Source organism: Petromyzon marinus, unplaced genomic scaffold, assembly GCF_048934315.1.
Source record: "Petromyzon marinus isolate PM22_M1 ecotype Great Lakes invasive population unplaced genomic scaffold, UKy_Petmar_22M1.pri1.0 PM_G_Scaffold_9, whole genome shotgun sequence".
Classification (NCBI taxonomy): domain Eukaryota; kingdom Metazoa; phylum Chordata; class Hyperoartia; order Petromyzontiformes; family Petromyzontidae; genus Petromyzon; species Petromyzon marinus.
This window is the reverse complement of record NW_027423046.1, coordinates 3,926,163-3,938,143: the sequence shown is the minus strand read 5'-3', so window position 1 is coordinate 3,938,143 and position 11,981 is coordinate 3,926,163. Positions and strand designations below refer to the sequence as shown.

At 48.4% G+C, this 11,981-nt stretch overlaps 1 protein-coding gene across 1 annotated transcript; it reads right to left on the bottom strand.

The window, feature by feature from the left end:
* Positions 1 to 289: 289 nt before the first annotated feature.
* Positions 290 to 10,772, bottom strand: LOC142921810 (hydroxylysine kinase-like). Its single transcript, XM_076063146.1, has 6 exons — positions 10,448 to 10,772; positions 7,288 to 7,430; positions 5,685 to 5,865; positions 4,225 to 4,537; positions 2,339 to 3,547; positions 290 to 1,654 (listed from the first exon to the last, which is right to left on the bottom strand). The coding sequence occupies exons 1-5, from the start codon at positions 10,770 to 10,772 to the stop codon at positions 3,373 to 3,375; spliced, it is 1,137 nt and encodes a 378-aa protein (XP_075919261.1). The 3' UTR covers positions 290 to 1,654; positions 2,339 to 3,372.
* Positions 10,773 to 11,981: the final 1,209 nt, after the last annotated feature.

Sequence of the window (11,981 nt, the reverse complement as noted above, 5' to 3'; positions counted from 1 at the left end):
ATTCTCGTCGGCAATGGCATAAGACAGGAGGCGGCAGTGTATACGTGGTGCATCTGCGTTCGAGGCTTAGCCAATTTTCACAGCCTCAGATCAATCCACTGCTGGATGATGCCTTTCCCCATATTATATGGGTTGCTTGACCATACTGCACCACACTGGTCAATGCGGTTTGTTTGAAGGGGTCCAGATATCACTTCCAATTCATGTTATAGTCATTCCCTGTAATCGAACTTACAGTGAGGGAAAAAAGTATTTGATCCCCTGCTGATTTTGTACGTTTGCCCACTGACAAAGAAATGATCAGTCTATAATTTTCATGGTAGGTTTATTTGAACAGTGAGAGACAGAATAACAACAACAAAAATCCAGAAAAACGCATGTCAAAAATGTTATAAATTGATTTGCATTTTAATGAGGGAAATAAGTATTTGACCCCTCTGCAAAACATGACTTAGTACTTGGTGGCAAAACCCAGGAGTGTCCCACTTTTGTAGAGGAAACCTTTACAGCAAAATCATCAAACACCCACCACCCCCACCACACTACCGTTCCCAAAGTCCGCCGAGTGGAAGGTCATGGCAACGGAAGAAAGTCGACTGATCTTTCACGAGGCCAGGACTCCCCACGCCCATGTCTGAGGGTTCTAAGGTCAACTGTAGTTTAGATTAAAAAAATATCTGAATGCAACTGCAACTCACAAAATAACAAAATTAACCCAGAATGCACCAAATCTCGTCAGATCTTTGAAGCTCAACCGGGGAAGAGCCTGGGTTGAGTGCTTAATTTGAAGACTGTCTGGGAAAAGCAGACATTTTAGGCCTTGCGCTGCAAGTTGGCCAACAGATGTCGGTGTACGGTGACGCTTTTTATATTCTTGGTTCTTTCGGTAAAGTCACGTAGCAGGGAAACAATAAAATAATAAAAATATAAAACATCTATGCAGTTGTCGAGTGTTACCCCCCCCCCCACCACCTTTCGTATGCACAGGTAATCTCCGAGTTACTCCGGTTTCCTCTCACGAGCCAAACAAGCTACAAAGGAATTGGTCGAACATCTGAACGCTGGAACTTCATGAATACAAAATCTCAGAAACAGTCAGGATTTCCTGAGTAAATGAACGGGAAACAAATATTCTGACAGTACTATTATTAGTATTATCACCCACAGATGCGCATGTGAACGCCGTTTTGTCAACAGCGCTGGATGCAGCAACAATACGTTCCTAACCTGAAGCCACGAAAAACCTCCCCTATGCATTAAGTGCCTGGCATGAGCAATTCACATTTTTCAGATTCCGTATTCAAAGATCGCACGTGTCCAAAACCAACGGCGCCACGTTCAAGTTGAAACCGGTTCCTTGCGAAGCCTCGGGAGGTACCGGTGGGGCGAGTGGGAGGACGTGTCTCATGGTGGGTCCCCCCCCCACCCCAAACTCCCCCTTCTCTCTCCTCGCCGTCCGTCTCGATCTCCACCGCGGTTCTAGTTTCTGTACCGTGCCGCAACATCGGACCACAGCCTCTGCATGTCCTCCAGGCCCCTGGTCCAGAGCTCGCGTAGCTTCACCCAGCCGGTGCGCGCCGTTATCAGCAGGTAGTCGGCGTTCTGCGGGTATCGCAGGATCGTGTAGCGGGCCATGACCAGCGACTGGCAGAACCTGCGGGGAAAAGTAGACCATGTTGTTGTTGTCGCCGTTGCTGTCGTGACGGTTAATATCGTTTGTTATTCAAGAGGGTTTTTGCTGCCGACTTGTTGATCGGCTGGGATTTTAGCGTCCAGGAATCGCAGCCATAGTTGGATCAAGTCTCGTGGTCAGCAGCAGAAGTGCCAGCAGAAGGAAAGTCGCCGTCTTCATCTTCCTCGTCTCCAGCAGCAGCAGCAGCAGCAGCAGCGTGATCAGCAACATGATCGTAAACAACATCGCTATGAGTGTCTTTTCTATAATCATCATCATCACCGTCATCAGCAGCATCCGTAGAAGTGCTGTTAGCAACATCATGGTAATCAGCATTATTATGTCTTAACTGTTACTGATCCCCCCCGTTCACCAATACACATTAACCAGCATGGTGAAGTATGGTCAACCACCGTGACAATCGACATGGCATTGGCAAGACCTTCATTCATCATTGGTCTGATGAAGAGCTTTAAATAAATAATAAAGCACGTGTTTTTTTGCCGCACAATCATCGAGTTTATCGGATTCTCGCCAGACTTGGATTAATTCTCGTTACGCAACCGCCACAGGTTTTTGAAGCCAACGTTTCCCGATGCGGCCAACGGCGATCCGGGCAGACCCGACCCGACCTGCCCCGGCCCCCCTCCCCACCTCCGCTCTCACCTGCACGCCACCAGGAAGTAAACGGCCCTCCTCTCGTCCTCGGTGAGGGCCTGCACGCTCTCGTAGCCGGCCAGGACGTGACCCCCGGCCTCCATCGCCTCTCCGCTCTCCACCATCATGTACATGATGGCCATGGCCAGGTCGTACACGTGGTAGCCGAACATCATCGAGTTGAGGTCCACAACGCCGGAGACGCGGTGCCGCGGAGCTCCCTCCGCCGACTTGGGCCCCTGCTGCTGCTGCTGCTGCTCACAAAATAACAAAATTAACCCAGAATGCACCAAATCTCGTCAGATCTTTGAAGCTCAACCGGGGAAGAGCCTGGGTTTAGTGCTTAATTTGAAGACTGTCTGGGAAAAGCAGACGTTTTAGGCCTTGCGCTGCAAGTTGGCCAACAGATGTCGGTGTACGGTGACGCTTTTTATATTCTTGGTTCTTTCGGTAAAGTCACGTAGCAGGGAAACAATAAAATAATAAAAATATAAAACATCTATGCAGTTGTCGAGTGTTACCCCCCCCCCCACCACCTTTCGTATGCACAGGTAATCTCCGAGTTACTCCGGTTTCCTCTCACGAGCCAAACAAGCTACAAAGGAATTGGTCGAACATCTGAACGCTGGAACTTCATGAATACAAAATCTCAGAAACAGTCAGGATTTCCTGAGTAAATGAACGGGAAACAAATATTCTGACAGTACTATTATTAGTATTATCACCCACAGATGCGCATGTGAACGCCGTTTTGTCAACAGCGCTGGATGCAGCAACAATACGTTCCTAACCTGAAGCCACGAAAAACCTCCCCTATGCATTAAGTGCCTGGCATGAGCAATTCACATTTTTCAGATTCCGTATTCAAAGATCGCACGTGTCCAAAACCAACGGCGCCACGTTCAAGTTGAAACCGGTTCCTTGCGAAGCCTCGGGAGGTACCGGTGGGGCGAGTGGGAGGACGTGTCTCATGGTGGGTCCCCCCCCCACCCCAAACTCCCCCTTCTCTCTCCTCGCCGTCCGTCTCGATCTCCACCGCGGTTCTAGTTTCTGTACCGTGCCGCAACATCGGACCACAGCCTCTGCATGTCCTCCAGGCCCCTGGTCCAGAGCTCGCGTAGCTTCACCCAGCCGGTGCGCGCCGTTATCAGCAGGTAGTCGGCGTTCTGCGGGTATCGCAGGATCGTGTAGCGGGCCATGACCAGCGACTGGCAGAACCTGCGGGGAAAAGTAGACCATGTTGTTGTTGTCGCCGTTGCTGTCGTGACGGTTAATATCGTTTGTTATTCAAGAGGGTTTTTGCTGCCGACTTGTTGATCGGCTGGGATTTTAGCGTCCAGGAATCGCAGCCATAGTTGGATCAAGTCTCGTGGTCAGCAGCAGAAGTGCCAGCAGAAGGAAAGTCGCCGTCTTCATCTTCCTCGTCTCCAGCAGCAGCAGCAGCAGCGTGATCAGCAACATGATCGTAAACAACATCGCTATGAGTGTCTTTTCTATAATCATCATCATCACCGTCATCAGCAGCATCCGTAGAAGTGCTGTTAGCAACATCATGGTAATCAGCATTATTATGTCTTAACTGTTACTGATCCCCCCGTTCACCAATACACATTAACCAGCATGGTGAAGTATGGTCAACCACCGCGACAATCGACATGGCATTGGCAAGACCTTCATTCATCATTGGTCTGATGAAGAGCTTTAAATAAATAATAAAGCACGTGTTTTTTTGCCGCACAATCATCGAGTTTATCGGATTCTCGCCAGACTTGGATTAATTCTCGTTACGCAACCGCCACAGGTTTTTGAAGCCAACGTTTCCCGATGCGGCCAACGGCGATCCGGGCAGACCCGACCCGACCTGCCCCGGCCCCCCTCCCCACCTCCGCTCTCACCTGCACGCCACCAGGAAGTAAACGGCCCTCCTCTCGTCCTCGGTGAGGGCCTGCACGCTCTCGTAGCCGGCCAGGACGTGACCCCCGGCCTCCATCGCCTCTCCGCTCTCCACCATCATGTACATGATGGCCATGGCCAGGTCGTACACGTGGTAGCCGAACATCATCGAGTTGAGGTCCACAACGCCGGAGACGCGGTGCCGCGGAGCTCCCTCCGCCGACTTGGGCCCCTGCTGCTGCTGCTGCTGCTCGCTTCCCGCGGTCACCTCCTGCACCAGGATGTTGTCGTCATTGAAGTCACCGTGGATTATGCCTGCAGCGAGGGGGAACGTCGAATTTGATTTCGTCCGTTGTCTTTTATTGTTGACCGTCCTCCCCTCGTCGCCGTCGTCATCGTTCGTGCCCGTGCCGTTTTTATTCCGGCCGCACGATTGGTGTTGCGCAAGCCGCGTATGCGGGTCTAAGAACGGCCCCCGCAGAGTCTCAGTGAATAACCGACTTCTTCTCCTCCCTTCAAAGGCACATAATTACAATAACCCACCAGCGTCGTACAACCCTGTACAGGGGCGAGATATGGAGCGGTGTGTAGTGGTATGCACACCGCATCACGAGCCCTTGATTCCCGGCCATGGAGAACATCACTGATATCTGAACCAGTCCTGGGATCCTACCTACCTCCTCACCGACCAGCATGGTGAAGGAGGCAAAACAACCCCCATGACCCTACACAGCCTGGGAATGCCTTCGTCCAGATAGTGCATTAACAAAGGGCTGTACATTATTATTATGAGTATATGTGTAACAAAAACTGTTGAACACAATTTAGCATCCATTGAAAAATGATTTGGTAGAAATTACAATTATGATTTATATACAGTAGCGTCTGAATGTAATAACCCTGTCATTTGATTCACCTGTGATCAGTGTCTGTGCGAGTGTCCCCCATTACATGCATGCCTTGTAATGCATCTGTGTATGCTGGGTAAAAGTAATCACGTAAAGCACATTGCAAAGAAAATGCTTGCCACAAATGAATCACAATACCTTGCTGATCTCGTCAAGCAGCATAAACCATCACGCGAATTCGGGTGATCCTCGCAGCGGCTTTTGGCTAACCATCGAACAAACAAAGACGGTCACCGCATCGCGCGCTTTCAGATGCACTTCTGCGGCCGTCTGAAAAGCTCTTCTTTCCGATATTAGGAAGGCACTGGAGCTATGCACTTTTAAACCTAGATTGAACACTAATTTATTTTTGAACTGATTTTTTGTGTTTAGTTTGTTGTCCTTCCCCCGCACCTCCGATTAGCACGGTTGGCTACGTACGGTGCAAAAGAAGTTCAACGTACACACGTACGCGGCACCCGTCGTGGCTTCAAGGCCTCGTCGGTGGCCTGAAGCGCCCCTCGCCCCCTGAGGCATGGAGCTACGTCCCGGGTGAAGCTGCGAGGCGAGCGTACATCTGGTAAACTTGTGCAGGTTGGGTTGGATCTCCTCGCGGAACTTGGCGATGACCTCCCTGACCAGACCCTGGTTGGGGTCGCCGTCCAGAGTGAAGAGGTAGGACTCGAGCAGGTGGGTGTTTGACAGGTTCCAGATGAAATCGTCTCGTTGCAGGGAGTGCAGGAAAGGGTGCTCAAACTATGCAGATGTTTAAAAACGAAGGCGGTAAGATGACAAAAAATGCAATACGAGATTAACATCGCATTGGCCAGTTGAGTACACATGTAAGTTAAAGGCAGCAAAACGTCAAGCTAGCAAAGGATAGTCTTCGTTTCAGAAAAGATGTTCTCCTTGACTTATTATTTTCTCTTCGGTTTTTTTCGGTAAAGTCACGTAGGTAAAACTATAAAATAAAAGAATAAATGAAAAAACAACTACATTTTTTTTCATTCTATCATTTTATAGTTGTACCTACGTGACTTTACCGAAAAAACCAAAGAGTATGAATCCTTGCAGTCACGAAAGCTAAAAATCTAGACTTATTATGCTGCTGAGGGTGGGGCTGCCCAAGTCCTGCGTGCGGCTGGCAAATGTTTGATTGGTATTTGTGAATAACAGGACACTTGAATGGATCTGAGAAGTAGTTTTGTGAGATCACCTTCTGTGGGCCATTCTCTAACCAGAGGTGATGCACAGAATGAGATGTTTTTTTTCCATCTCATGACATGGCACCAATTAGCACAACTCATACAGCCCTTATCAAGGCACTGCCGTATTCAGTGTTGGTCATGTAGGGTGTTTGACCATACTTCGCCAAACTGGTCAGTGTAGGTTGGTGAAGGATAGAGGACAAGGGGGGGTGGGCAGGACTGGTTCATATATCACTTGCCACGAATGTTAGCCGTGGCCGGAAATAAAACTCAGGTGGCCGGGTTCGTAGCGCAGTGTGCTCACAACTGCGCCACCGCTCCACCCCGACGCTTGGAATAAAATTTGGGGGGGGGGAAAACAAAAATACGTTGCTTGAAAACCAGCCATTCGATCACTTGGAAGGACTCTCACGTTGCTAATTATGAACAGCTGCGTACGTTCCGAGCGAGTGGGCTCGTTACGTCACATTACACTTGCTTACCGAGAGAAAAGGCTCGCCGAGACTCAAGACTTTTTTTTTAAGATTGTCGCAGTAAGGGGTTGGGGAAACTATCGCTCCGCATTTCCCAATGAAGTAATTTGCGAGTTATTTCTTTTTTGCCTTTTTACTTTGGCGAATATTCTCATATTCTTGTTTCTTTCGGTAAAGTCACGTAGAAGGGAAACAATAAAATAATAAAAATATAAAACAATAGAATTTTCACGACGTTTCGACTGCAACACAAGCAATCATCATCAGGTGTGAAAACCACAACAAGAATTTTTTTTTCTTTCAAATTTCCTTGTTGTGGTTTTCACACCTCATGACGATTGCTTGTGTTGCAGTCGAAACGTCGTGAGAATTTTATTATTTTATATTTTTTATTATTTCATTGTTTCCCTTCTACGTGGTGACTTTACCGAAAGCAACAAGAATATGAATCCCTGCAGTCTCACGTCACGTGTCAAGAGGCGCTCGTGCGCTCGTACCTGCTGCAGGGCTTGGTGGATGCTCGCTGCCAGCTTGCCCACCTGGTAGTACAGGCTGCCATCCGCCAGCACCCTGGACAGCGGCACGCCGGGCAGGTACGTGAGCAGCCGCACGTTGAACTCCTTCTCTCCTTCGCCGCAGTCTGAGAATTCACAGCAGGAGTCGCCACCGAGGTCAAGAGGTCACCACGGTTAGTGAAATCTCACCGTCGCTTCCTTTTGCTGGAACATAAAAAGCTGTTCGGAAGCTGATATCGGAACCTCCAAGGTCTGGCCAAAGTGTCAACTCACCACTTTGCGCCCTGTGTTCATTACCCACGTGCTATACTACACAGGGTCTCTTATGAATTGCTCAACTGATAGCCAAGGCTACTATTCTTTTTTTTAGGAAATTAAGCGACAATTTGCTGCTCAGCATGAAATGGTTAATAACAATAATGAACGTGCTAAGTCCGATATATAACGCACGTAAAATTCGTGTAGTCTTTAAAACGGCAATCTCTCAAGCAACTTGAATCGAGTATTTCTGTTCCCCCCCCCCCCCCCCCCCCAAAATTAGCAAATTGGAGTGATTTTTTCCTCATGACTTTCTTTCACGGTACTATTAACGCAGAAATTAATAACACGAACGCATTCCGAAATTCGCATTCCTATATGGCCGTGTTGTCTAAACCGCTGTAGCTAAATAAAGCATTTGAGAGGAATAATACCTCGCCACACCCATGCGTAAGGCATCCGCCAAAGTTGCAACGTGGCACGCAACCCTCACGCCTTAGCGGACGCTGGCCGGAACCGGGGGCAATTCGCCCAGGTTCGGGCCAGAATGGATACGTCAGCACACGAGTCTAGCTGAATTCCCTGGGTTCAGCTTGAGCAAATTACTTAGGAGCAGGGCGAATGGGGGCCCCATCTGCATCAGGAGGCGACTTTTGTCGCTCGTTCCATCACGTAAATATAAGGGTCAGCGGCATTCCGTGATCTTCGCATTCTAAACACGGCATTGGGCGGCGATGTCAGCTCACGCGATGAACCCCGAGCCTGGGTTTAAAGGAGCGCTGCTAGCCCAGGCATTATAATCAGAATATGTACTTTTACTGGAGTAATCCGATGAGCTATGAAGCACTTTGCTTTACAAATGTTTAGCAGCCCAGTGTTGTCCCAACTACAGCCCGTGGGCCAAGCCCGAACCACCAAAATTAATTCATTTTGGTCTACAGGACAACTATCCCGCCACGCCTTACAAGAACTAATTAAGTACATGTCTCAGTCAGCAATACTCACTTGAAATTACACACGACAACCGTCGCCCCCGCGCCCTCCCCGCAACTTAAAAGTTTGACAAGACCCTCCCGATACTCACTGAGGCTCTGCTGTGAAAACAAGTGTAACGATGATGATTACAATCATAATATTAATATACGTGATGTGATGCAGGAGGCCGGAGTGGGTGTGGGGGAGAGATAAGCTCTGTATCGACATGTTTGCATTTCTCTAAATCTCTCCTCTTGCGGATAGATCTTTCTCCTATCTCTTCCATATAAATATCATATTTCTGATTAAATCTCTCTCTGAATGAGTTAAATGATGACATCACCCTGCTGCTCTATTTAAGACCGGGAGCAAGTGAGGGCTTCACCATTCAGGTGAATTGCCCGATGATGCTGGATGTAATTACTAGCGAAACGTCGTACTCAAATATTGTAAATGTTGTGGATTCACTCTTCATCACACCGGTGGGCTAAAGTAGTGAACTATTTTATCTGTTGTCAACGTGACACATTTTTTACTGTTTGGCTGTGTCGGGTGGTGGAGGGTTATGACACATTTATAAATAACGCGATCTCACCCAAAAACCTTTATCATGAATAAATCTCTCTCATATCTCTACATTATATTGCTTGTGACATCTCTCTCCCATCTATGCTTGTTCATGTAATACATGGTTTTGGTTTGACGTGTTCCCCTTGTCAGCCAATCCGGAACTCGATGCAAAGAGTTTGACGTTTGCTTCTCTGTGCCATTAAAACGTCTCAGGGTCTCGTGGGAAGATAAGCAGAAACAAAAATTACGATTTAGGTTTTGTAAGTATGTTGAAATTCTTTCGCACCATACATACGTAGCCAACCGTGCTCATCGGAGGTGTGGGGAGGTGGAACACACTGTGCAGTTGGCGAATGGCGGTGTCGGTGAACTGTACAAACATTATATCTACCAACCTGCAGGTCAGTAGATGAGAAAACAGCAAGTGTGCTTCTGATCTCTCACCACAGATGTTATCGTCTCGTCCATGTGGCTTTGCTGTGAGCAGTCATTCCAGTTTCATCTCACACACCAAACATTGTTTTTTTAATAAATATGAAGAATTTACAAAATATCACAATGTGGACCTTGGGCCAGTACCAACAAGCAGTGCGTTACATCCACCAACCTCACAAAAACTAAAAAGTATGATCCTTTTACATCGCTTATCGTCAGTGGAGTGCGACCCAGTATTATACCACCGCCTCATGCTCGGATATTGATCGTTGTCTTTGCAAGTATAAACCAATGCTGTGTTCGTATGATTACTATCAGCCTATGACTAAATCACCTGGAATGTGCCCTATCATAAGATCTGAAAGCTTAGCAGGTTGAGCCTGGATTAGGGCTTCTATGGGTGACAATCGTGCATTAAACAGGCATCACAGGCTGCTGCGTGGTGCTATGTTGTGGGGGCCAGAGTTCAGTTGCAGCAAAATCAATTGTACTGCACTGTACATCTATTAAACTTGATTTGTCACTTTCGTGACTGCAGGAATGACTCTTTGGTTTTTTAGGTAAAGTCACGTAGAAATAAGAAATAATAAAATTACATAATAGCATACGACGTTTTGATTGCAACGCAAGCAATCATCAGGCATAGAAGAGCTAAATTTAAGAGAGAGGAAACACAGAACCGCAGATATATATACAGACACCTAAGTGGAGGGAGTTCACACACAGACACAAAGAGAGACACAACGTACGGAGCACAGAGAGATAGGGTCTCTGTGCCGAGTCCTTAGCATGTAGGGGGAGACAAAGAGAGATGGACAAGCACATCAAATAGAACAAGATTTAGTATTATGTACATCTTTTCTCCAATGTCTCTGCTCCCGGGACCCACGCAGGCGCAGCTCACCGATGCTCTCGAGCGACATGATCTTCCCGCTGACGTTGTCCACCACCTCCTGCATGGGGAAGCCCATCTCCCGCAGGAACCTCATCATAGCCATCTGCACCTCGAGCATCTGCGGCCGCTGGCTGTCCCGCGTGTTGGTGACCTTGAGCACGAACTGGCGACCGTCGCGCGCCAGCACGTGGTAGTTCTGGTCGATGTAGCTCGCCAGCGGGCTCACCCCCGCCACGCTCACCCCGTAGAGGCGCTCCACCAGCTTCGCCGCGCGGGACTCGCTGAGGCACGGCTTCTCGTGCTCGTGGCCATCGTCCTGCGGCGCGGCTTGCATCGTCTTCAACGGACAAAACGAGGGCAATCAAAAAGCTTTTGGGTTTTGCGAGTGCACGTTGGCGTCCGCTCTATCCGTGCAGCGCAAGGCGCCTCCGATGAGCACGGTTGGCTACGTACGGTGCGAAACAAGCTCAGCATACACACGAGGCTACACCCTGGAGGCGCTACGCTTCACGGACAGCCCACAGTAGTTGTCGCATTTACAGAGTTGTGCCGACACACGTGGCATACTACTTATTTAAATTACATCTCCGAGATCTTTAGCATCCGACTGTGAAGCAGACAGTGCGCAATATTTTCAGTTCATACACCCACAGCGTTAACCGGGGCGGTCGTGGGACTCGTACCACAAACATCTGCAACGCGCTACCGCTCGGCCATGAAGTCAATCGATCGATCAGCGATCAATAAACACGTCTCTTTGCTCGCATCACATTTAATAGCGACACATTTCACCGAACAGAAAAGCACCACTTAAACATGTCAGATATAAGATTCGTAATAACAGAGAATTCTCCTTGTGTATTTCAGTGGAAATACAGCCAGTGCCTGATAAAGTAGCAATACTGTAACTGGAATTTTAACAAGAACCGTGGGTTTCTGCAGCATTGGGGAGCTGCAGCTATGGCCCACCGAGTAAACACCTTGTCCCGTAAGCACGAAATCACGTGTTCAAATTCCACTGGATGTGTAATTGTGTGAATAATAATCAGGGCTTAATCTGTCACTGAATATTTTCCGGGTCGCTGGTGCGGAGTGGAGTGGGCAGCACAGCCCCGGTAGCCACGGCGATAGCGAAAGGTACACACTGGACGTGGTGTGCCGGGTGTCAGCAGATTTTTCAGAGTCGCTGACACAGGGCATCCCTGGCCGAAATTATTTCCATACACATGTAAAAGGCAAAGTTGTGATTATGTGTGTCTGTTCAAAATGTTTAGCGTACTTCCCGACATGCAACAAACTTGAAATTTGCCATGTGGGTACTTTCCAGACTGTACACCACGCAAAAATTATTAAAATACACTTTTGTGTTTTTTCGGGGGGGAGGAGGGGAGGGGAGCTCAATAATGCATTTTTTTCTGCACGGCAAGTGAGCTGTGACGTCAAATCTGTCACGTGACCCACGCATGTGGAAGCGTAACGCATTAGTGTAGTGGTTAGCGCACTGCGCTACGAACCCGGCAACCAGAGTTCAATTCCCGCTCAC